Here is a 24,414-nt window from a genome sequence, read left to right as displayed (position 1 = left end):
GCATTGGGTGAGACCGTGATGGGTGAATGGTTTTGTGCGTGTGAGTGTGCGTGTATGTGGAACTCATCCTGAGCATCGTCTCTGTGCTTTATAACAGTGGGCGAGTGGCAAAAGAGGTGATGGAGCAGAGTGCCAAAATCAAACGCGAACCTCCAGAAATACACAGGTAGAGTTATGAACTCAGGAGAGGTCAGAATGTTTGATCACAATTTTCTTTAATTTCCTCCATTTTCTTAGGAACCAAGCTACTGTAGATGTCTTTATATCAGCAGCGCCTACTGGCCACAGTACCTTCACTCACAGCTCAGATGTTTACGCATTCCTGTCTGTGTTTGTCTCTGCAGGGCTGGCCTCGTGCCTAGCAGAAGTTGTCCATCCATCACCCACGGGCCGCGGCTCAGCAGCGTACCGCGCACGCGTCGGAGGGCTGTGCACATATCTATCATGGAGGGTAAGAACTGAGTTCCACACTATTACCGTACCAAGTGCCAGGGGCTGTTCACTTGAATAAAAGACACGCAAAATTTGACATCGTCAATATGAAGATCTAATCTCGATCTGGGTGAGATCCTCCTCTTCTTGAGAAAAAAAAAAAAACGCTTGTACACACAAGTACATGATGTAACTAGAGCTGTTTGGAGCAGTCCATGCTGATGGGACGTGCTGCAGGTGTGTGCGTCCGTCAGCGTGCCTCACTTCAGTGCAGCATTTTGGAGATGTGTGTATGTTTGACCGCATGTTGTGCCAACACTGTGGCAACTAAAGTCACTTATTCAGCCCACCTGCAGGCCTGCTGGCCCTGAACAGGTGGCTTGAGTGTTTCTGTTATCTGAGATGGACACAGCAGGTGTACACCCCTTTTGTGGGTTAGGGTTAGACCTGGTCTGCCTGCCTGGCTTTCAAGTACATACCACCACTCAGTGGACTCAGAGGTCAGAAGCAGGTGTGCCGTCTTAGAGGGTCTTTTGCTGTGGGTTGAAGAAAGCTCCCCGCACCCCTCCTCACCCACCCACCAGTGTGTGTGCTGACTGGGTGACTTGCAGCGGTATTAATACGCCAGCTGAAAATAACCTGGGTCTTTTACTCCATTTATGTCACTGGGTTGGGTGGGGCCAAACCAGGCCAGGCCAATGCTAGTGATTGTAGTACTGGTGTAGGAACCCACTCTTTCACCTCCGCAACTAAAGCAGAACTCTTCGGCCTAACACAAACACACCCTGTGGCCTGGACTCTGGAAAGGGACCATAAGGACAGGATAAGCACGCGCACGCTGCAGCCATGGTGAAGTGTCTGATCCGCATCACCACACGGGTGAATGTCCACCTGCGTATGATCAATCATTGCTACCGGGATGTGAAAGTTCGTGTGCTGAGCCTGGGGCCTCGACTGCTGGGGAAGGCCCTGGGCGTCCTGCCCCTCTACCCTGCCCTGACTGGGCCACAGGGGTCTGACAAGATTACCCCTCTTTCTGGCGCTTCGCTACCTTCCGTTCAGCCCAGCAATCCTCCAGGTAAACTCACCACAGAACCAGCCAGGAGTGTGCTTTACATGGACTGGCCGGTTCTCTATTCTAAATTAGTCTCTGCCTCCTGAGCGAGGTGAAAGTGATACAAGTCCTGTGGTCTTCTGCGCTTCCAGCTTATTGGACGGGCAAATTTAAGTCGCTATTGTCATATTTCAAGAGTACAGCACGATAATGTGGTGTGTGTGGTTTCTGTAAAAGTTTTATTATGCTAGAGTGTTCAAAATTTAGAACTCTAAATATGGCAGATACAAATGGCAAACACATTTTCTACTCACTGGCTCGCTGCTGTAAGCAGAACACAGGATAAGCTGAGGCAGATCTACTCTGAGTAAAGATAGCCGCTGACATTCACACAGCCTTTATGCTGCTTTCTTTTCACTTGACTTAAGTTTCATGTCCGCAGAGGCTTAGGTGCCGGGCATAATCTGCCCTACTTTCTTACAGTTTTTAAAAGGTCCTTTTCGTGTTGTGCTTCCTCATCAAAAGCTGAATTTTAATCCCTTCTCTTTATAGTAAAGGTGTAATGTTGCTGCTTTGACACTGTGGGGAATGTGATTACGTCAGCAAAGATCTCAACAGCTTGTCTTCACTGACATCTATACTGTGCCTCTCTTGTACTGTACTATGACCAGTTCAGCTGCAGTACTGTATATCTGGCTCGTCTTTGAACCTCTGTTCAATAGTTGCTTGTAACACTATGGGATGATCGTGTTTTTAGTCAAGTAGCAGCTCTGCCTTATGGTACTTCTGGTCAGAGACGTTTGTTTTGGGGTCTTCTAATACTGTAATAGCAAGGGCACATACTGTAAATGTAATGTCACTTGATTGATTCCAGTGTGTTTTGCATGCCATTCCTCTCTTTTTTATTTCCTTTCAATATTTACATTCTCTTTTTAAACAAGGCATTTGTGTAAATAAATGCATAACTGTCTTTCCGGGAAAAAAAATTGGTCAGGTATTCTATAAAGATTCATTTTGTCAGGGATATTCGTGAGGAGCGAGTGTATGGCTCACACACAAGCAAGGTAAATAAAAGTAAAACGTAATCCAAAGAAACAGCACAGCAAGCAAAGGGGAAGCACGCACAGCATATGAATGAACCACAGGACACAGGTGAGGGCAGAACACAGGAGGAAACCATAAATAACAAGTGAAAAAACAGATACGTTGGGGATACTGGGGTAATAATTAAATCAAGACAAGAACTGAAAGAAATAAAATGATTTCACAAAAAAAGAAAAATATCACTAGAATAACAGAAAAACTTACGCAGATAAGAACCAAAATTCAAAATCAGAATTAAACCTCAATGTGAGTAGAATTGAAATGAAATCAAAACAAGAATAGAAAAAACTCAACTGTGGGAACATTAAATGTGTAGCAGATTAGTGATTTTGACCCAGAAATGGTGGGTTGAAAGAAAATAATAAACACACAGTAGGAGTCGATCATTAGTAGAAAACCATAGTCGATCAGTATAACACAAAGTCAGTTAAACTTCGGGGATATCAGTCTGTCCAGTTAGGTGCAGTGGGGAGGCAACAACCAGGTGCCACTAAAGGAGGTCTGGACCTCATGCCACCCTCATAGAGTCTGATTCTGGTCTGGAAACATGCATGAGGAGCCTGCTTTGAGTTCATTTTGTATTGCTCTGCCAGTGATCCTTCTGGGCCTTGTCACCGAAATGAGAAGATACCGCTCCTGCTGTTGGGTTGATACCCTTCACTCTCCAACCCTCTTTGTGTAAGAGCCCGTGTGGGTTGTTTGCTTTGTTGTTGAAGGATATATACATTACATTTGGATTGGATTCAAAATGAGTATGTTAGTAATGTTGGTAATATTGGAATTTCAAAGAGCAGAACAAACAAACTTTATTAGTGCTCATTTGTGTTAATGCACACTGGGTGGAGAGGAGGGTCCATATGATATGTTGGCCGCGGTTATTTCTATAGTTTGTGTAGACAGACTTTGAAAACACATCTCCCCCTGGGACAATACAGACACTCTAAAATGATTCACATTAACTGCTTGACTGTGGAGAAAGTGTGATCAAATTTCAGCTCAAAGTGGAGCCTGTGTGTCTGCATGTCGTAACAGACCTCTGCTGGTCAAACAGAAACCTTTTAACAGTACCAGAACTACAGTAAAGGGTGTGTGTGAGTGCCTCATTAGATGGAAAGTATAACTGACCGCTTACTTTAATATTAACAAGAGCAAGAAGAAGAACAACAACAAGAACAAGTGAAGAAAAAGTAATTAAAACATTTAAGAGGAGTTAAAAGTTAAAACATATTAGGTGTAGGAATACTCACAGCACAATGAGGTTAACGGCAAGGAATAAAGAAAATTATAATTCAAAAAACAGTTAAATTAAAACAAATGTGAGGAAGAAGATAGATGTGAAAACTATGGATGATCTATTCCAGGGATAAGATGTAGAGAAAGAAAAAACAGGAGAGGGCCGAGGACAGATCCCTGAGGAACTCCACAGGTCATTTTCATTAAGGATGACTGTGATTTGCCAATGTCAACACTAAAAGAGTTATCCTATAAATAAGAATAAAACCACCTTAAAACTGACTGTACCAGAGATGCCAACCTAATGTTGGAGACCATTCAGTAAAATGCAGTGAGTCACAGTGTCAAATGTAGCGCTCAGCTCTAATAAAACTAAAATAGCATCAGCAGCATCCAACAGATATCACTGTGGGGAGTCTTGTCTCTGTGCTGTGGTTTCCACTAATTTCAGTTAAAAAGACCAATCAAAACTTGGAGAGACAGGCAGGTTTGGAAATTTGTATAAAATAGTCTCAAAATTATTCACGATTGTGCCACTATCATAAAGCCCCTTTATAGCCAAGTTTATATAAGTTCTTTATGTCTAAAATGTGTGTAATATTTCCTACTTCACGTGATTCCCTTGTTTTATTTCCTCTTTGAACTCCTCTGCAGGTCTGGAGTCCTTGCGTGACAGTGCCCACTCTACACCGGTGCGTTCAGTGTCCCACGGGGAATCGTTTATACCACGCTCCCGGAGCCAGGTCGCAGATACCAGCGAGGGGATGGCAGTCATCTCTGACGAGGCCTACAGCCCCTCTGACAGCGTCCTGCCCACGCCGGTGGCTGAGCACAGCATGGAACTAGCCGTATCACGCCAAATCAATGGAGCGCCCTGCAGCATTGAGGAGGAAAAGGAGTCGGAAGCGAGCACTCCTATGCATGGGGAACGGGGTGATTTTGGTGCAGACAGTAGATCTGCACAGGAGGGCGCAGGGGGGGACTCAGCCCTCAGCGAGGTGGAACAGGTGAATAAGTTTGTCTTAAGTGTCCTCCGTTTGCTCCTTGTGACCATTGGACTCCTCTTTGTGTTGCTCCTCCTCCTCATCATCCTCACCGAGTCAGACCTTGACATTGCATTTTTAACTGATATCCGCCAGACCCCCGAATTTGAGCAGTTCCATTACGAATACTTTTGTCCCCTCAGGCGGTGGTTTGCCTGCAAGCTCCGCTGGGTGGGCGGGTTGCTCATTAACAAGTGAGAGTGAGGTCGTAGAGTCCATAAACCTGTTCGGGGGTCTGACAAGACGGTTAGGACTCCGGAGTGATGGAGGGCAGCCTCGTCCCAACCATGAACCCTGCTTCTCTCATCCTCCTCCTGCAGACAGACATACAGCTTGGACCACTCCTGGTAACACCGGGCCAGGATCTCTCTCCCCCTCCTCCACTTTAAGTTGCCCTCACCCACCCAACCCCCTCCTCGTTTCGCTTACGTTGTTCTTTTTTCCTTTTTTTTTTTCTACAAAAGCCAGGACACCTTTTTTCTGCAATTTTTTTTTTAAATTTTAAGCCATTTCAGGTATTTTATTTTTTCAAATAAAACAAAGGAAAAAAAATTAAAGAGAAAAGCAAAGAACTAAAGGATTTTAAACAGTTCCTTTTACCGGAACAGAAGATGTTTTTTTTGTCGCAACAGATGAACGTTGCCTTCGTTTCTTATTTATTGCTTTTAAACACGATTAGCAGAAGGAGAAGGGGTCGTGAATGGTGATGAAGGAAGTTGATTTTGTCAGTAAAAGATGGAAGTGAGTCACGTCAGAGTCAAAGGGCCTTCTGCTGTGAACCATACATGAGTCAAAGTGGTGTAATAGCTCTTGATATCGATTCATCCCCATCAGAAGTCGGCAGCAGATTAACCTCATTAGAAAAACAAAGCAGTTTGAAGGGAATAATAGTGAAGGAGTGTGGAACGGAAAACAGAAAGTGTGGTTAATGAGTTTTTTTTTGGGAATATAGAAATTATCGATAGCTTAAGACACAGTTAGACTTCAGTATACATTTGTATACAAGGTTCGCAAGGTTATTTTCTAACACTTTATAAGGATACGGTGAAATAAGTACCAATACCTGTAGTGTTATTTTCCCAGTAGTGTCAGACGTGGTTAGAAAAACGCTCACAATGAGCAAAGATTCACTGGCACCAGTAGATGATAGTCTAGGTAGATGTGCAATGCTGACATGGTTTTAATAATTAAGAACTTTGAATGTGCTCGTTGGTTCAGTTCTTTTGTTATTTCTTCATTTTAATTTGATTTGTTTTGTTTTTTTCATCACGTTGAAATTCGATGAATTTCAATGATTTCTTTGTATGAAGAATTCTTGATTTATTTTGGTTTCATATCAACCTTGCTCTGACTATATTATTATTATTGTTAGAATAAGAGTAATACTGTACTTTTTGTACAAATTAGTTTGTTTCCTAATATATATTGACACGTTTTCCATGTATATTTTAACAGAACTGAAATGTTATTTTGTTATTGAGATTAAATTATACCTTTTTTAGCGCTGTAAGGTCAGAAGCATTTATGGAAAGATGGAAGGAGGTCTAAAAAAGAAAAAAACAAAAAACAACAAAAACAAAAACAAAAAAACAACAACAAAAAAACAGGGCTTTTATCCAGATCCACTCAACACTAATCATGCCTCCCATCACTCCACCAGCAGAGTGTGTGCAACTTTAATGACCATTTAGATTGAATTAAATCTGGAATGTCATTGTACCACCAATACTAAATAATTCAAAAACATATGTCCGACTTTCATAACTTTATCATATCTTATTTTACTTGAAGAATTTGGAGAGGTGACGGAGCCTGACTGACTGGATCTACGTTAAAGGGGACCTGTTAGGCTTTTCTCTTTTTTTTTTTTTTTTGATATTTAAATATATATATGCTGGATTCTCATGTTTAAGATAGTTGAGTATACAAATGTGCAAATAATCCATGTGAGACAGAAGCTCAGACTTCAGGCTGCTGACAGTTTGATTTTTTTGTTTTGTTTTGTTTGTTTTTTTTGGACCCTTGGACCTGCATGATGTCAGTAAGAGCGGATGTCCCTAATATGGTCATGTTTAGGCACACAGTGCTGGTTGTGTGCGCACATAACCACCACTCACCTGATGGAGTGGAGGAGCTGAAATAGCTCATTTCAGACAGAAGATAAGCTGAAGGGCTGCACTAAAGCACAGAATGAGGTAAATAATAATTATTTTAAGCTGTTTTTCATGCAAAGCTACTCTTAAGGATATAAAAGGTCCTCTTAAAAAAAACAAACACAAAGTAATTTGACATTCTTAAAAATTTAACATTTAAAAAAACTAGGAGGTTGTTTTGATAAATGAATATTGCATAAAATTAGCTACTATTAATGCAATAATTATCTTTTCTCTGCATTTATAAATACAGTATCTGTTGGTCAGATTAAGGAAAATCACACTGAAACAATAAATTAATCTAGAATTAACTAATGTGAAACCAGAAATCTCGACTTTGGTGGAGACAGACTGCATACAGGAATCTTTTCTTTATCTGGAGGTTTATATCAGATAACATCTGCTCCTTGGTGTCTTGGTCAGGCTTGAGGCTCTTCCGTCTCACAGCTCAAGGGAGCAATAACTGTTGTGGCTGCTGGATTCTGGTTAAAATCGGGGGGGTTGTATTGCGTGTCTACCTCCTGCACCGAATGCAGGTGTATGTGTTAGTGTGTCATTATGTAGGAGTGGAAGCAAGATTCATGGTGATGGAGTGGAGGCTTGGACAGACTAAAGCAGAGAAGGAAGAGAAGTGAGAGGGGTGACGAGAAAGAGATGTAGAGAAGTTCTGAAGGATTAATTACCATGTAAATTCGAAATTGAAGGCTGATCAACGGCTGTACAGGGTTAATGTTTTCTTTTCTTCGTTTTCTTTTTTGGTTTTTTTACACACCCCCTCCTGCAGCTGCTCCACTAAAGGCTTGATGGTGCTACTTGATTTGTTTGCTCCTGTGTAATCTGAGCATATAAGTCCTCGGCTACGGCCTGACTGCAGACAGAGTAGCTTGCACGCTGGCATTGTGGCCGGATCCACTCCTTTGGCTAATTGTCTTTCACAGGCCATAGTTATCTCTGGTGGAGGTAACAGCACTGACATTTCTCAGCACAATGCTAAAAGGAAACATGGAATCAATACAGCAACACTAGCAAGAACGCTGTTGATGTAGGAGCTTATTTATGTGAAGAAAAGAAAAAAAAGCACATTTTTTCCTACCAGGGGGTGGAGCGGGGCGGGTGGGTTGACTTTTTTTGTGTACTTTCATACTTCATATTTATTACTTTTTCACTGAGGTCAGTATGACCCTTCAGTCCAGCCAGGCTGCATTGTTGTAGACATCTTTTTTTAAAAGTGTTCCTTTTACATCTCTCAGCATTATGTAGCTTAAGCGGTCTCTCTGAACATGCAACAAAAAAAAAAGAAAAGAAAAAGGCAGCATTATTCATGAAGCAATAAACAGCTGTAAGAGCAAAAAGTATGAAAACATGTATACTAAGATCTAATGATGACTAATGTTTGATGAGTCAAATTTATTCGCCCAATTTGCTGTTGTGCTCACTCGAACAACGATGCTTGGACTCGAACGCTTAGACGCTCAGTTACCTTTGCAATCAGTAATCACAGTTTCTAAAATGGCATTTTCCTTAGAGACCTCTTGTGTGGATGTTTGTTCTGCTGTTTTCTGTTGTTTCACTGTTAAGCAAAACATTGCTCCCTGTGCCTGGATCCTCACTCTGCAGTTTACCAAAGTGGCAAAGATGAAGGAATGGAGACAGAGGCGCAACATCTCTTTCGGCTACAGACTTCTCCATCCTTAAATCTCCCAAACCAAGAGGGGAAAAACACTTTTCAGCTCTGTCTTAGACTCTAGTGTTCAACAGGCAGGCAAAACTCTTTGCAAGCTTGTTTCCTGTGACTAACCTGACATTACATTGCAGTTGCGGTGCCACGTTTACATTTTCTGCACTTACTTTACTTCATGGGAGATGACAGAAGCGACATCTGTCATTTATGGTTCATAAGGAAAATTGGCTTGTTTGTACTTTTTGAAAAAATATGTGGTTGCAGTGGAAGATGAAACATGAATTTTAGTAAAAGTAAAATACACGTGATGAGAATTAACCCAGTAACATAAGCTGCATGGATTTAAAATGCAATTTCATGACAGCCAACCGCCAGATTTCTGTAAACCTTCGATCGATTGTTATGAAGGCTGTAACAAAAAGATCTTAAGTTTCATGCCTGAGGTTGCTTTTTTTTTTATTCTACTGGACTGCACTTTACTGTGACGTGTTATGTTGTCTACATATCTGAGTCATTATTAGCTAAAACAGCTAAAAAAAAATATTTTTTTTTAAAAATAATCAGAATTTAAGATTTCTGTTGCAATCACATAAACCCACTTACCTGACCACAATTAGGCGGTTTGTTCTTAATTGGCTTGATTTCCTTCCTGGCCAGAGCCCCTGTCACATTAATGTGAATGGTGCTTTTCGCACCAAGGGTTTAATGAAACTAACCCAAGACATCTTGCTCTGCTTTTTGCCCTTTGCTCGCTCCCAGTACAGACCTTCACACAACTGTGCATACACGTCAATGAGTGTATATGCATATCCATGTCTGGTGGCGTGTTCTCTAGTCTGCCTCAATCTATCCTCAGATCGCAGATTGCTGTTTAATTATGTTAAATATACAAGTATATATACATATATATATATATATCCATGTGCCAAATCCAGTTCTTGTTCAGTCTGATCCATTCCAAAACCAATGTTTGTACTGTAGGTAACCTTCTGTACAAGTCAGTATAAAATATTGTTTCTCTCCAATAGTCCCTTGTAACTGGTGCCATTAAATAAGACACTTCAAACTTGAAATAAATGTTAAAAACAGATGCAGCTGCTCGTGTGGTTTTGTGTAAAAAAACAAAACAAGTTACATCGATACTCATGAATAAAATCTTAATTTATTTTTATTATCAAATAAGATAAGCACATAAAAGTGCAGGGAAGGATTCCAGCCACAGAAAGTAAAAATGTACAACAATATAAACATGCGATAACTGTACAGAAAATGCAGTTTTAGCTGGTCCAATACGAAGCAGCAGCTTGGTGGATTAGAAAATTAGCTTACTAGTCTACAAAGTCAGATACGGAACGAAGGAGTCCTAGCTCAAGTGTGAAAATACTGGCTTTAAGAACGGACGCTGGCTGCTTTGAGGCATTGGGGCTGCCAGTAATCCTGGTCTCCTGGCTGATGCATCACCTGCTGAGCTCCTGGACCCTCGACCTCCACCCCTGGAGCTGGAGGACGACCAGGATTTATTGCTGCTGTAGCCACGTCTAAATCCACAAAAATCACCACAGCAAGACAAAAGAAAGCAAAAAAGAAAAATAGTTCAGTTACAAGGGTGACGCCTATTGGCAAATACGATCCCCAACTGGATGATGAAATGTGAGACAACACTCTACAGACCCTTTAGAACTGGAGCTTGTGTTGCCACATCCTTTTTTCTTCTTGGAATACTTGAAGAACGGATCCTTCTTTCTCTTCTGTCCCTGTGAAGACTTATTACGGAAGTAGGTGGAGGACTCTGTGTCATCCTCGTCATTTCCACGAGTGCGACCTCGTGCCGTGTCTATCCACCCGTTGCCTCCACTGTCAGCCTGCTCCTCTGATACACAGAAAAAAATAAACTTTATTTTTATATTAACACAATGTGTGAATTTAAAAAAAAAGTTAAAAAAAAAAAACTACAGGCAACCACTAGTGCTAGTGGTCAGCCTCCTCATAGACATGCCAAAATCTTAGATGTCTTGATCACATTCACAAGATTTTAAGAAACCTTGACCTCTGACATTGAGGTCACAAATTTAAACTGGTCTGAGATTTTAAGTAGATACAATTTGATATAACTGGAAGCTCCTATGTCGCTTCATTTTCAAGTTATCTTATTCACAAACTCAGGTGTACATGCTGCCCACCTGCCTGTTAGGTTGACGACAGCAAACCAACATGTGATCCAAAAAGTTACAATGTGCAAAACTTCAGTAGGATCTCTTACCAGGTAGCTGCCACTCAGAATATTTCTGCAGGACCTGAATGACTTCAGCTCCATACTTGTCCAGTTTATCTTCTGTTACACCATCAATTTGCAGGAGGACTTCAGGGTCAGAAGAAAGCTTTTCTGGATGTGACAAAAAGTGTGTTAAGTTATAAAATGTTTCCTTTTGAAATTAAATAAAAAGTTCTGTGTCTGAGAAGTTTAATTACCAGCTATCTTTTTCAATGTGGCAGTGGAGAAAATGTTGTAATAATGAAGGCCAAACGCTTTCCCCAGCTGTTTGCAGAGATCCAACAGCTCCTTAAGACACTCCTGCACCATCTCCTCTCTCCGGGAGACGTTCTTCGCCGTGGCAGCTTTATGTTTCCTGATGGTGGACGCGCTCTCAGTCTCATAAAACTCCACCTGGGAAATGATGAGAGCCAGTAGTGTTTTCATTGACTGGCAGCACTTCATTGCATTTTCCTACTCTACCACTCTTCATGACACTGAAAACGATTGGTGTACAAAGGGCTTTAAAGTAAAAATGACACAAATTCCGATGTTTTAGGATATGAATTTGTAATGCACACTGCAAGCAAATTAAAAAGCACCAAGAAAAACAATTGACCCTGTGCACGAGAAAATGCTAACTTCCTGGTTTGAGACCGGATGTGGGGTTGTACATTTCCGGTAGCTTTACTTTGCGGTCAATCGCTACTGCGAAGATATACTCCAAAATCATGTCCAAAACTGGAAAACGGAAAGATCGCGTTAAGTTACAAAGAGCAGAAGGTGAGAACACTCACCACTGTTGTGTCATAAAAAAATCTAATGATCAATTTTGACGTTTAAAGAGTTTAGATCGATCAGTTGTTTACATCACTCAACACAAGCAGAACTGCATTACTGCATGCAGAAGACACATCGTCCACATTCAGAAGCACATCTATGTATAGTGACAGTTCTTATGATTTAAACAGGCAAATGTTCAGCATTCAAACTACAGGTGAAGAATAGTCAAACCAGATGTTTCCCCCATTATGTCGAGATCAGCTAGTCAAGTACACACCTACACAGCATGTTAACAAACCGTGAAAAAAGCCACACAAAAATGAATGATTGCTGGTAACGGTTTCTATACATTAGTATGTACGAAGGGTATGTTGTGACTTACCTTAAAAATTACAGTGGTCCCTCACTAATAACGCAGTTCACATTTCACCTCGCTGTTTCACAGATTTTTTAGTGCAAGTTTGCATGCTTATTTTTTTTTACGTCACATTGTGTCCTGCGTCCTGATCGCTGCAGACATCTCCTCCGTGACGTCTCTCCTGTACAGTACAGAATCGCTGCATCGATCGCTAGCAGTGTGACTCTGAAGTGCAGTACTGTATGTCCACGATGTCCACGAAACGTTTTGCACCGTCAAAAAATAAAATTGGCTACTTGATTTCACCTATCGCTGGTTATTTTTAGAACATAACACCAGCGATAAACGAGGGACAGCTGAGAAATATAACATTTGAATCCATTTTCTCTTTTGCTCTGAGGCGCGGGGGAAAAATATTGACAAGTCGATGAACATCATTTACAGATATATTGGGTAAATGCCCAAGACATCTATAGAAATGTAAATCGCCGCTTGATTCATTCATTTGCTTAACTTGTTTTGGACCGTAAACCGGGCGCGAATAGGACACCGGAAACAAAGCTCCCCACAGGAGTTTCCGCACCGGAAGTAGCATATGCTAACGTGCACATAGTCAATAGATAATTGATTTCATCATGCCTGTCAGGTCTGTAAAGGCCTTTAACGCTGATGTGCGACCTCTTACCTGCATGTATCCAGACAGCACATTCATGGCTTTTGTTCCAGCGGAGATATAAGACACAGCTTGCCCACCATTGGTGATGTAGAGGTCTTCAACCAGGACGTTATCCAGAACCAGCTTTTTAAAAAGACGGTCAGCATTGTGTCTGGAGTAGGCTGCTCCAATGCCAAACATTCCTGTCTGTACCTTGGCAGCTTTAGAGCCTGACATAAAAGAACATTTACAGTTTTTAACCACACATAATTCAAACAACTGTACTGGGAATATCAACTTCTCTAGCTGCCAAATGCATTTTTACTGCTTGCTTGTGTATGTACTGTACCTATGAAGATATCCACAAGCATGTTGAGGGTCAGTCTGTTTTGGTTAGCAGTCTTGCCAAACCTTGCTCCGACTTTCTCACAGTTCTCCTGGACAAACCTCACGATCTTTTTCACATCTTCAGTCACGTTTCGCATCTTGTATTGCTGTTTTTAGGAACATTGATGGCCAATTACAAACAGCTGGCGGTAGGTTACATATATCATCAACATAGAAGAAATGATACCTACGTTGGGTTTGGTACAGTTGTCGCAGCTGACGTCTGGATGGTCCTTACAAAAGTTTCTGTTGAACTTCAGCTCTCCGAAGTAAGCGAGCAGCTGAATTCTTCTGCACTCCATCACGTTCTCACAGAAGTGCACCATGCTGTGTAGGTTGTTGTAGTGAGTTGCCTTGGTGTGTCTGTCGCCTTCTCTGTCCACTGCGATAATGCAAGAAGCCAAAAAGACACTGTGTAAACATGTTAGGAGCTGAACTGGCCTGGACGGTTTGATTTTCTATCACTTACTGCTGATAATCCTCTTGATGCGCTGGACGTCGGTGTAGGAGTAAAAGAGAATGCAGTGAGAGATCTCTCCATCCCTACCAGCTCTCCCTGACTCCTGGTAGTATCCTTCCATTGATTTAGGCAGACTAGCGTGGATCACATAGCGCACATCAGGCTTGTCAATGCCCATGCCAAAGGCGATGGTGGCACAGATGACCTGTTGGCAGCAAATGAAAGAAGAGGATTTCAAGCATGACTTGAAACCATGATTTAAATTACGCAACCATCTAGTGATCTCGTCTTTGTCGCCGGTACCCAGATTGCTGGTTATGTTCATAATATCTATAATTTGAGTTTTGAGCTGACCTGGCAACCATCCTGATTGATCCATTTGCTCTGCACATACTCTCGGTCACTGTCACTGAGTCCTGCGTGATACGACAGGGCTGATAACCCTGCTCTCTGAAGACTCTCGGCCATGGCATCACAGTCGTTACGAGACAGGCAGTACACGATGCCAGAGTCACCTGCATCAGAACAACAGACAGATGCACATAACCCCCAACAAAACACAGATTTAAAAGAACTTAGGGATTTTACTTCTATCCAAAATAACATCCAACAACTTTATATAATAAAATTCTACACAGTATTCCACTTGGCTTGTTGTCTGCAAACTGTTTTGATTTTCCACCTACTGTTCAGGGACATGTGAGGGCTTAAAGTGTTCATATAAAGTTAAAAATTTAACACAGCAGTTATGACAGTGTTCTGAAAATAGCATGCACCGGGATCAGAGAAAGTACTGAATTATTTACGTGGGTAGTGCTTCTTGATCCAGCTGGTGCAGTCCTCATCCACCTTTTTGGGTTTCTTGGGCAGCACTGAGTACTTCAGGTTTGTTCTGTTGAAGCTCATCGTAAACCTGAAAACACATTGGAAGAAAAATGTTCAGGTACTGTTTTGCTTTTTGATCCAGCAAGAAGAAGAAAAACGAATATATATATATACACACACACACGTTTTAAATCTAAACCAGAGGCTGAAAGTGAACACATACACTTGGGGTCGACTCATGTTCAGCTGGTTGAGGATGTCTTTCTGCACTCGGGGAGTAGCTGTGGCTGTCAGAGCCATCATTGCCACATTGGGGAACTTCTGACGCAGTTCATGCAGCTTCTTGTAGTCTGGGCGGAAATCGTGGCCCCACTGAAAGATTTAAAATGATGGAATGATTCAAAATGGCTGCTGCTAAAAATAAAAGCATACAGCAGGATTGGGTGCGCATGAAAGCAAAGGAGCATACCTGACTGACACAATGGGCTTCATCTATGACAAACCGAGCCAGAAGGCCTCGCTCGTACAAGTTCTGCAGTGCGGAGATTAACCTGTTACTCGCACTCACCTTTTGGGGGGGAGTGAGGAATAAGTCAGTTTTAAGCATTACAGAATTTATAGTTACAGACATGTTTAATTATGCAATTATAATACAATTAAATCTTTCAAATTTAGTTTACAAGTCACAAAAAGCTCACCTTTTCAGGTGTGGCATAGAGCAGTTTAATAATGGGATCTTTCCTTGAAAGCTGCATATAAATCCTCGATGCTTCACTATCACTTTTATCACCAGATAGACTTGTTGCTGGAATCTGAAATGTAGAGCAATACAATAAAAACAAAAATTAAAAAACAAAAACACAAAACAAACCACAACAACAACACAAAAAAACCCCAGCAGAAGTATAAAAAACTTCCTAAATCAAGACTGAAATTACTATTCACAATATTGACTCGCAGTTCCATTTCCCATGTAGTGAGGAGCTGTTAGTGAAAACATTAATGCAAGTGGGCTGGACAAGCAAAACTTTTGGTCAGTCTAAGGAAGTTTAACTACACAGTTAATCCCTCCGATATCTTAATATAAGCAAATCAAATGCAGTATCTACATGACAAAGAAATGCTGCTGTAGTAAATTAAAGACATTTGTCAGCACAACTCTTTGGACTTAACTTGTGAGAAATAAATGTGTAAAATTTCAGAAAAGGCTGTGGTACTTCATTTCTCAGGCTGTATGCACCAGGATGTCTGTTTTTTCAAAATAATTACTTATTTTGAAAAAAACAGATGTTTCAATTGTAGACAGGATTTTTTCTGTTGTTATTGAATTGTTTATACGTTACCTAATTACTTTTTTCTAATTGAATGGCCATAGGGGAGGTGTTTATCAACAGGAAAAACAAAACTTATAAAAAAAACCAAAAAACACAGTTAACACTGCAAAAATGATGCCCTCCTTCATACTTTCCAAGACCTTCCTTTGGGCCAAACTGGAATCTTTGCCTGACAAGTTCTGGCCCCTGGGCCTTATATTGAGATGCATGTTATAATCCAATCATTATCAAGTAATCAAGTGGCAGACAGGGGCCAATTGGTGAAATGAACCAAATCTGACTGCCAAAAGTTAAGATATGAACTGACCCATAGTTTTGAAAAACTGTTGAAATGAAAATTCTTTTTAAACCTATTAAATTAACTTATTTAATACATTTTCCAAGTACACGCATAAGCACTTCACACTTTTCTCTGATCAAATAGACGAGTGGAAACAAGCATACTTACATCCAGAGTGGTGAGTTTCTGAACTTGGTCTACAATGAGTGATTTGAGTGGAGAAACCACCACAGTGACCCCCAGCGAGACACACGCAGGCAGCTGATAGCACAAACTTTTCCCTCCACCTAAAAAATACAACAGTTTAAGATACCTGGACATCTTCACAGCAAACGCTGCACTGCTACTGTAAGCATGCTTTTACAAACCTGTGGGCATTAAAACAAACGCATCTTCACCCAGCAGTGCAGCATTAATCGCTTCTAGTTGATTAAACCTGAACTGATGAAGTCCAAAACGCTTGTGAAAGATCTTCATCATCTCTTGTGAATGAGGGAAGTTAAAGCCTCTGAAGCGATCATGAGCTGGGTTTTTGAAGGTGGGTTCTGCAAATAGAGACACAAAAAAGACAAGTTCCTTAAAAATCAAATCCTGTGTTTATCAGGTATGACAGACCACCTTTAAAAACATACGTTTTCTGTTAAATATATAATTCATATGGAGTTTTGCATTTCAGGAGAATGAAATCAATACACATGGAATGTGTAACAATCTAGAACTGTATGAGATTTGTGGACCAGAGGGAAACAATTGGCTTTTCTCAGATGCCTCAAAAACAGATTCAGTGAGTACAAAATGACTTGCCTGGAGAACAAATTGTTGATGGCTTTGGAGCACAAGTAGGTGTTGTTGGTTTCTTTTCCCATGAGGACTTGCTCGGCCCCCCCTCTTTCACTGCTGTAGTCACAGCTGATGAAGTTTGTGGTTCGTCAAAGTAATCTGGGATATCAGAGTCATTAAAGTCATCTATATCAAAGTCGTCATTATAGAAGTCATCCATTTCTTCATCTTCAGCAGCTACAAACGTTGGGGTGTTGTTCGATTTCTTCTGCACACCACTCTCTGAGTCCTTGGGTGAGAAGAAGAGGTCTGAGCCATCAAGATCAATGCTTGATTTCTCAGATATATTAAAAGATGGCTTTGTGAACCTGTGTGCTGATGGAGAGTCACAGATACTGTCAGTTTCAACACCTATTGCCCTGCTGTCCTTATTATCCAAGGGCTTTATATCAATAACACTGTCAGAGTGATCAGAGTCATAGTCCACAGAGATGACTGAAGATCTTCTATGCTGAGGAGGCTTCTTGGAGTCCACAGGCACAGAGCTGTTGGATGAAACACCGTTGCTAGAAAAAGATGTTTCTTTGAAGCTGGGTTCAGAAATCACTGTGCTGTCTGGCTGCTGCATCCTAAACAAACAGTCACCGCCAGTTGCAAGAATTCTCTTCCTGCAGGATAAAAGCAGGTGATTATGGTCATAAAGAGATTTAATTAAAACACCATGAATAATACCAAAACTACACACAAAGCTAACACACCTCTGGGCCCTCTTCAGTAAAAGTTCATCTCCACAGGACAAAGCAATTAATTCATGTTCAGGGATGGAGTCAACCAGAGCACAAATGGACTCCATGATAGCAAAAAGTTTTTCATCTGAAAAGAATTCAATACATGGAAGGAAAAAAACAACAAAACATACTTTTGAATAAAATGAGGTATAGGATTTTTATTTTTTATTTTTAAAGGTACAACACTCACTTGTTTTGTCTTTTAAGCAGAGCTCGGATGGTTCATGCAGTGTGACGGGGCTCTTTGATTTCACAGCATTGTCTCCAATTTGAGCATCAGCTGACTCAGCTCTGTTTGAAAATAAAGAAAGTCATGTGATACGTTTCTAACTCTTAGAACAACCGTAATTTTTAAAATGACTTTCTTGTTATAATAAATATGACCTGAAAGAGTGATTAAGTTCATCAGCTAAGTATTTATTAAGGTCAAAGATGAGAAACCCACAGGTCTTTTTCCCCACAGATAGGAAGTTCAGAGGAACCAAACTTGCTGGCCATTAAAGAAATTCAAGTTTACGCCTTTTGCTCACTGGCACCATCTCTGAAGCCAAGGCTGTCTTATATACTGTCTGTATTTAAAACTTTCCCCATCAATCTAACTATTATCACTACAGAGAAGCGATTGCTGGCAGTAACAACTTTTTACAGGATAAAAGAGAACATTCGAGCATTTTGGCTGCTACAAACACAAGTATGATTGGTAAAATATGCAGACAAGTCTAAATTCTGACCTTGTCTCCAGTGCTGAGCTTGCGTAAATGATCTCATCAGGGATGGGTGAAGGTGGAATGCAATCAAGGTCATCTTCAGGCTCCGAGTTGTCATCTATCTCTATTGTCTTTGGGTCAATCCATATTTTCTTGTTACCTATAGAGTAACACATGGTAGCACATAGTGTTTTTTTGTTTTTAAATGTAATCTGTTGACCAGTGTATACCTAAAATAAACAACCAGTTACCTGTACTTCCTGTAAAAGGTTCCAGCTCAGCATTATTATCTTCTTCACTGTCACTCAAGATATGCTTTAGATGTGCAGGATGTTTTCTGTTCATCTTAATGGCAAGTTCCTCCTCATCTGACCAGACTGCTGGTTCCTGGTTTAAACTGGGTCCGGGTGAAACTGCAGCAGTGTTGACATTTTCCTCTGGCTCATCTGTTTCCATGCAGGTTTGCTTACCACTCTTGCTAGTTAATTTGGATGTTTTAAATAAGGAATCATAGTTTAGTTTCCCTGTCGATTCTGCTTTTTCTCCAGTAGGGGATGGCAGTAGTTTGCCACTTTTCTCTGATACTTCTGAACTGAATGAGTTGTTTTTTCCCTTGGCTGGTGTTTCAAAGTCATCTAAATCATCCCAGTTGTCCACAGGAAAACTACGTGACACATCCAGAGCTGTGAAATTGAATGAATTACTGCTACAAGACAGGCTGTCAGATTTAGCTGGAGCTGACTTAATATCAGAGACCACTGAAGGTGTTTGGGATGTAGGAGAGGCAATATCTGCTGGGCTGATGGTATCCGACTTGCATTTTGAACTTACAGAGAAGTAGTTGTTGATTCTGGATTTTTGAGGTCTCTCAAGCTTGTTTGAAAATGTCAAAGGAGATTTAGTCACCAAACCGCTCTTGGGGACATTGACATTCCTGTTTGCCAAAGCATTTGAGCTGATTACCTTGGTAGGGACTTCCACCTTGGTCGTACCTGATGAGGACTTCTTTTTGAAAGAAAAAGCCCTGAAAATTACACACAAAAGGAGCTGAATTATAAAAACAATGTGACTGTTAAGACAGCTAGTCATGTTCTAGCTAGGTGAAAGTGTCGCAATTCGAAACCATATCTCATACCCAGCACTGTCACCCTAAACAGAGTGTACAGTAAATAACAAAACGTATCCATCCTTTTGCTGTTAGCAAAGCTTACAGTTAGCTAGCAGTTTATCCCTGCGGTTTTTTGGCCATACTTACCCCGGTTTAGGTTTAGCAACAGACTGCTTGCTTTGAGCAGCATTGCTGTGCCTCGCTAGCTGTTCCTTCAAGTTATTTTGTGGTAGACTGGACATTGTTTGTAAGAGGCAGCGCTAACGTGTTAGCTGGCTAGCAATAGGAGCTCAATTCATGAAGTAGCAGCGAGCAGTTTGTTTAGCATTGCGCTTAGACACGACGTGCGACCTGTCTCCCGGAGAGTCGCTCTTCACTCGTACCCCTCGCTGGAGTAAAGCTCAGTAACGTTCATTACAGTTAAATATTTTTTTCCTTTGTTTTGACCGGAGATTAACTCTCTCAATGTGTACCTGTAAACCCAGACAACAGATTTTTGCGCCCATTCAACAAACGGACTTCTTATTGGCCGAGGCTGATTTGGCGTGAGTATCATGGGAAATGTAGTCTTCCACGTGCACGAAACACAGTGGGCCGGTTTCACACACACATTTTATACTTGTTTATAATGCAAAAGCAGCCTAATTTTTAACTTTGAGCTGATCTAATACCGTCTACGATAGTGTTACATAAAACGCAATGATTTTATGAATACAAATTATCATCCCACCACTGGCTATCGTAGACCGAAGACCTACCTAACAGCGACCTCTGCTGCCCAGTTGCATTAAAAAAACAAAAAAAAAATCTGAAACCCTAACCCAACTGAGACCGGGGCCACAAAATCAAGCTACCGGGTAAACGTTGTTTGCAGCACTGATAATGCCCTGCAACATTCCTGTCACAATGGTCTAATTAAGCCAATGGATTATCTCCGATTTTTTTTTTTAATATTTACAATAAAATTGTCACAGAGGGGTGTAACAATTGTGTCTCTTTGTTTTCTGTGACTTTTTACTGCAGTTCATTGTAAATAACAACTCGACATATTTAATAGAGTTTATTTGCAAATTTTATCAGAACAGTTTGAATGATTTTCAATGAAGTGATAATTTCAGTTACATTTATTTCATAGTGTAGTGACCTGGATCTTTCTGTCATAGTGCTTGAATGAGGGTTAAGACTTCTTCCCTTTTTGGAAAAACAACACATCTGAGATGCACAGGCTGCTGATTTTAAAACAAACTCTGTACAAACAATATAAAAATGAACTGGCTTCATCGTCAGCCCTTTTATAATGTGCAAACATGTAATAATCACACCACTGGGAATGATGCGCAGGCAGCAAGTCCACACATGTTCTTCCCACGTTCAATGAGGAAATACCTGTGAGAGGACAAAACTGTTACTCTGTTTCTTTGGTTCATAATATTTAGGGAAAATTTTCTACATGTGACTGATTAGAAAAATTACCCGTTCATGCCCCAAGTCGATCCCCATGAGTTCTTTACTATCCAGTGAGGAGTACCATTTTCTTGTCCATAGCCGACAGCCAGAACTGCATGGTTCACTTTGTCGGTGGTGTTGTGGCATTCAGTGCTGAAAGCAGAACATGTTTCTTCTGACTCTCTATCTTTTATTCAGAAAGAGGAACTAAACCTCTCAAATGTCTGAAAGTAACAGCTTTACTGACATTTTAAGCTGAATGAAATACTCTAAACCCTCTTTTCTCAGTTCTTATTTTAGCAGCAGTGGTTGTGGTAAACTTGCTGTCCAAATGAAAAACAGATTTTGAGCATGTGTGTTTATGTGAGCATCAAAAGAATAATAGACTTGATCAGTAGGTTCAAGTAAAGGTCTGCCCCATTCATTTCATGGACACTGCAGGGGAAAAATGATGGGAGCAAACATGCAGGAATCTGCTTACATTTGGTTATAGCAAATATAGTGATCATATAAACACTTAGTATGTTTTAATAAATGTGAAAAAAGACAAAATTGAAATTATGACCTCTTCTTACCTGGTGTACACACCCTGGTGGTAACTCATAAAGTCAGAGGTCACCTCAAAAGCAAAGCTGACAGGATTGTGTGTCCCGACAGCGTCCACCAACTCCATCTCATTGTACTGACAGACGGCAGAAAAACGTCATCATTCACTCGCTTCACTAAAGACTTTTCCTTGATGAAAATCCCTGATGGATACTCACTGCTGTTATGTTCACCACACTATTCACAAAAGCAGCTGCCCTTTCTGGTTTGTACACACACTTACCCTCCTAAAATGACAAAAAGACACAGTTAAAATAAATTAAGCCATAAAACACAACCGTATGTAACTGAAAAGTCTCTTTTGTTTAATGTTTCTTTTTTTTAGCTGATAGTTACAAAAGCCGTGTATGGATAGTCCTGCTCGGTCATCAGTCCCTTGTTGTACATGATGTATTCAAATGCTTGACTGGGAAGACCTCTGAAAGACAAATGAATATGTTATTAAATGAGTGAGCAATTACACGTAATTTTCTTTTAAAGGGGAAGGTAGGAAATGTTTGACTCACCCATTGCATCCATGGTTGTTGAAATCTTGAGCGCAGTCTACCAGCTGTTGTTCTGACTAGTTAACGCAATAAGCAGTAAAGTTAGTCATTATGCTTTGTCATGAAGTGCAATTTTTGATACATAATCAGCTAATAAAAAACAAGTCACCAGCGGTACAAGCTTCCCCTTGTTGATGGCAGTTACAGACTCCAAACAGCCAGTGGTGGAAAACGTCCAGCAACTACCACAGCCTCCCTTTGCCGTAAACACACACACACACACACACACACACACACACACACACACACACACACACACACACACACACACACACAAAGATTTTAGGAAAGATTTTATGCACTGAAAGAAATACTAAAAAAAATCCCACAAACTCAACTTAACACTGGGCCTTTTTCTTACAGCAGACCTGTTGACATGTTTTGTTTGGAGGAACACTGGATAAACTATTTAAGGGCAAACAGTTTTTGCAATGCCACTCAGCAAGTAAGTTTAGTTAACCTGTTCTCGACATGCAACAGTAACATTTTTCACTGCATTGTGGGGAAACTGCATCCCCTTAAAGGGTTTCCTTTTTAATTATAAACATTTTATTTTACTATTACTATAATGTTTTTTTTTAATCTACTGTCTGACTGAGCAACCATGCATGTGGATGTCTGAGGTTCAGACTCACCTGATTCTTCACTGGGGTCACATAATTCCCTTTCTTTCTCCAGTCGATGGAGTCTGGTAGCGGCCCATTGCTGCTGAAGTAGTTCCCTTTGGTGGCAGAGCAGTTCTGCAAAAATCAACTTGTCAAAAACCCCCCAACAACAGCTTAATCATCATTGCAAAATCCTTCTTGTATGAGCATCATTACCTGAGGCTCAGACATGAGGAAGGACTTTCGAAATTCACTGAATGTCATGTCTGAAAACTGGTTCAGTGCCACTGCAGGAAGAGAGGAAATGCAGGTGAAAGCACTTTAGGATGAGCCACGTGAAACAAAACGTTAATGCAAACACAAAGAGGTCTTACTTGTGAACGAGTGGTTTCCTTCATTGTGTTTGTCAATCCTCTTCTTGTTCTCTGTGAATATCTGCAGTCTTTGGTAGTACTCCTTCAAGTTGTACCCTTTGTTGTACTGTACATGGAGGAAGGGTGTTGATTTAGACATTTATTTTTAAGCTTGGTGCAGTACGCACTTGAGCCACATTGTTACTATGATTTTCTCACCAGACAACTTCCTCATAACAACATACCGAGCGCAATCTTTTGCTTATGTCACGGCGCTATAACCTACCTGTGCCATCCATGACTTGAAGTGAAACTCGTCTGTAAATAATCCATGTTTAAAAAAAATGTTAAAAAGTGTCCGATAAAGAACATGAAACAATAGAACAGACGCCATGGCCGTAAATGTGAAAGCGAAAGCTGGTGTAGCGCAAATGTCAAAGCAAAAAAACACTAAAGGAATAAGAATGTAAAGCGCACTTTACCAAACAAAATAAGCGACTTACCTTGATCAGACAGGCGAAAAGCTGACGTTACAGAGGCCGCAAAGAGCACAAGAAAAACGAACATTGTGTCGACTGTTCCAAGTGCCAGTATTTGCAGCAGGAGTGTGAAAGTGAAGTGAAACAGATGAGGCGAGTCACGAGGTGAACAGCTGCTGTTACAACTATGTGGCTATTGTTCTGCGATCCACGGGTAAATGTTTGATGGTTCACGGACTGCGTGTTGCTTTAAGCTATAGTTATTAAAAAATGGAGAGCACTGCAATAAATAATCATCACAATGCACAACAACTGCCTTCGTACAAAATGGTTAAAATAAACATAAAATAAGCGGCGTCTCAACTGTGGCTAAAGTGACATTGTGGCATTAAAGAAATGGAAATTATGTACTAAATGTATAAAGCAGCAGGAAAATAAACGTATATAATCTGTTAGTAATATATTAGCCCCAGTTTATAGCATGAGCATGCTATAAAACATGTTTAATAGCGTCCTCCTTTTTAATCTGTATTTGAATATTTTTTAATGTGTCTACATTTAAGAATTTCGCTACAAGGGCATATTTTGGTGAAATAATATGGTTTGTATGACTTGAAGCAATCATTTTTAAATAAATAAACAAGATAAACATATGCCATCAAGTTCACTGCTAGAGTCAGACCTGCGTTATTACCAAGTCTTTTGTGATGTTAGTAAATGAAATAAGGAAATCAATAAAATCTAAGTAGACCAGGTATTAAGCTGGTCCCAGGTTTCATGAAAGTTATGATGTGATTGCAACTTGGATTTTAACATTTATTGAATCAGAAAACAATTTATGTCATGTTTAGTTTGTGCATTTGTGAAAATTCTAAATATTTTTTTCATATTAATTCCGGATTTTGCCGGATCACGGTAGGCCGCTGAGCACGGTTGCTTCCTAGGACAGAGAGCTGCTTATAAA

The 24,414-nt window shown here is 40.5% G+C and overlaps 3 protein-coding genes across 7 annotated transcripts in view; 1 reads left to right on the top strand and 2 right to left on the bottom strand.

Moving 5' to 3' along the window:
- frmd5a (FERM domain containing 5a) overlaps positions 1 to 9,790 on the top strand; it is a 75,156-nt gene extending 65,366 nt beyond the window's left edge. For 2 of the 3 annotated variants that reach the window (XM_084933397.1, XM_084933396.1), the window contains exons 12-14: positions 98 to 166; positions 345 to 451; positions 4,478 to 9,790. In XM_084933397.1, coding sequence (XP_084789523.1) covers positions 98 to 166; positions 345 to 451; positions 4,478 to 5,064 — 763 coding nt within the window. In that variant the 3' untranslated portion in view covers positions 5,065 to 9,790. The remainder of the gene's footprint in view (positions 1 to 97; positions 167 to 344; positions 452 to 4,477) is intronic. The other variant, XM_084933398.1, reaches the window with a different exon arrangement.
- Positions 9,791 to 9,843: 53 nt separating this feature from the next.
- Positions 9,844 to 20,236, bottom strand: blm (BLM RecQ like helicase). 2 transcript variants are annotated; one of them, XM_084933393.1, is made up of 22 exons: positions 19,564 to 20,236; positions 19,272 to 19,332; positions 18,560 to 19,181; positions 18,333 to 18,468; positions 17,792 to 17,892; positions 17,572 to 17,686; positions 16,838 to 17,481; positions 16,402 to 16,578; positions 16,202 to 16,320; positions 15,118 to 15,231; positions 14,889 to 14,987; positions 14,643 to 14,791; positions 14,401 to 14,507; positions 13,949 to 14,109; positions 13,604 to 13,799; positions 13,326 to 13,516; positions 13,097 to 13,241; positions 12,778 to 12,977; positions 11,170 to 11,365; positions 10,961 to 11,083; positions 10,372 to 10,570; positions 9,844 to 10,238 (listed from the first exon to the last, which is right to left on the bottom strand). In XM_084933393.1, exons 1-22 carry the CDS (start codon positions 19,656 to 19,658, stop codon positions 10,064 to 10,066), a joined length of 4,125 nt encoding a protein of 1,374 aa, XP_084789519.1. In that variant the 5' UTR covers positions 19,659 to 20,236; the 3' UTR covers positions 9,844 to 10,063. The 2 variants fall into 2 exon arrangements, with proteins under 2 accessions (XP_084789519.1, XP_084789518.1); XM_084933392.1 differs by having other exon boundaries at positions 18,560 to 19,332.
- Positions 20,237 to 20,461: 225 nt separating this feature from the next.
- On the bottom strand, positions 20,462 to 24,391 carry ctsh (cathepsin H). 2 transcript variants are annotated; one of them, XM_084933400.1, is made up of 12 exons: positions 23,475 to 24,391; positions 23,258 to 23,289; positions 22,993 to 23,098; positions 22,835 to 22,905; positions 22,649 to 22,753; positions 22,123 to 22,209; positions 21,975 to 22,030; positions 21,805 to 21,886; positions 21,627 to 21,695; positions 21,438 to 21,544; positions 20,890 to 21,015; positions 20,462 to 20,802 (listed from the first exon to the last, which is right to left on the bottom strand). In XM_084933400.1, the coding sequence occupies exons 1-12, from the start codon at positions 23,536 to 23,538 to the stop codon at positions 20,733 to 20,735; spliced, it is 975 nt and encodes a 324-aa protein (XP_084789526.1). In that variant the 5' UTR covers positions 23,539 to 24,391; the 3' UTR covers positions 20,462 to 20,732. The 2 variants fall into 2 exon arrangements, with proteins under 2 accessions (XP_084789526.1, XP_084789525.1); XM_084933399.1 differs by lacking the exon at positions 23,475 to 24,391 and having other exon boundaries at positions 23,258 to 23,468.
- Positions 24,392 to 24,414: the final 23 nt, after the last annotated feature.

This window comes from Perissodus microlepis, chromosome 7 (assembly GCF_051167445.1).
Source record: "Perissodus microlepis isolate ML-2025 ecotype Zambia chromosome 7, ASM5116744v1, whole genome shotgun sequence".
In the NCBI taxonomy this organism is placed as follows: Eukaryota; Metazoa; Chordata; class Actinopteri; order Cichliformes; family Cichlidae; genus Perissodus; species Perissodus microlepis.
This window is presented reverse-complemented; position numbering and strand designations above follow the sequence as displayed.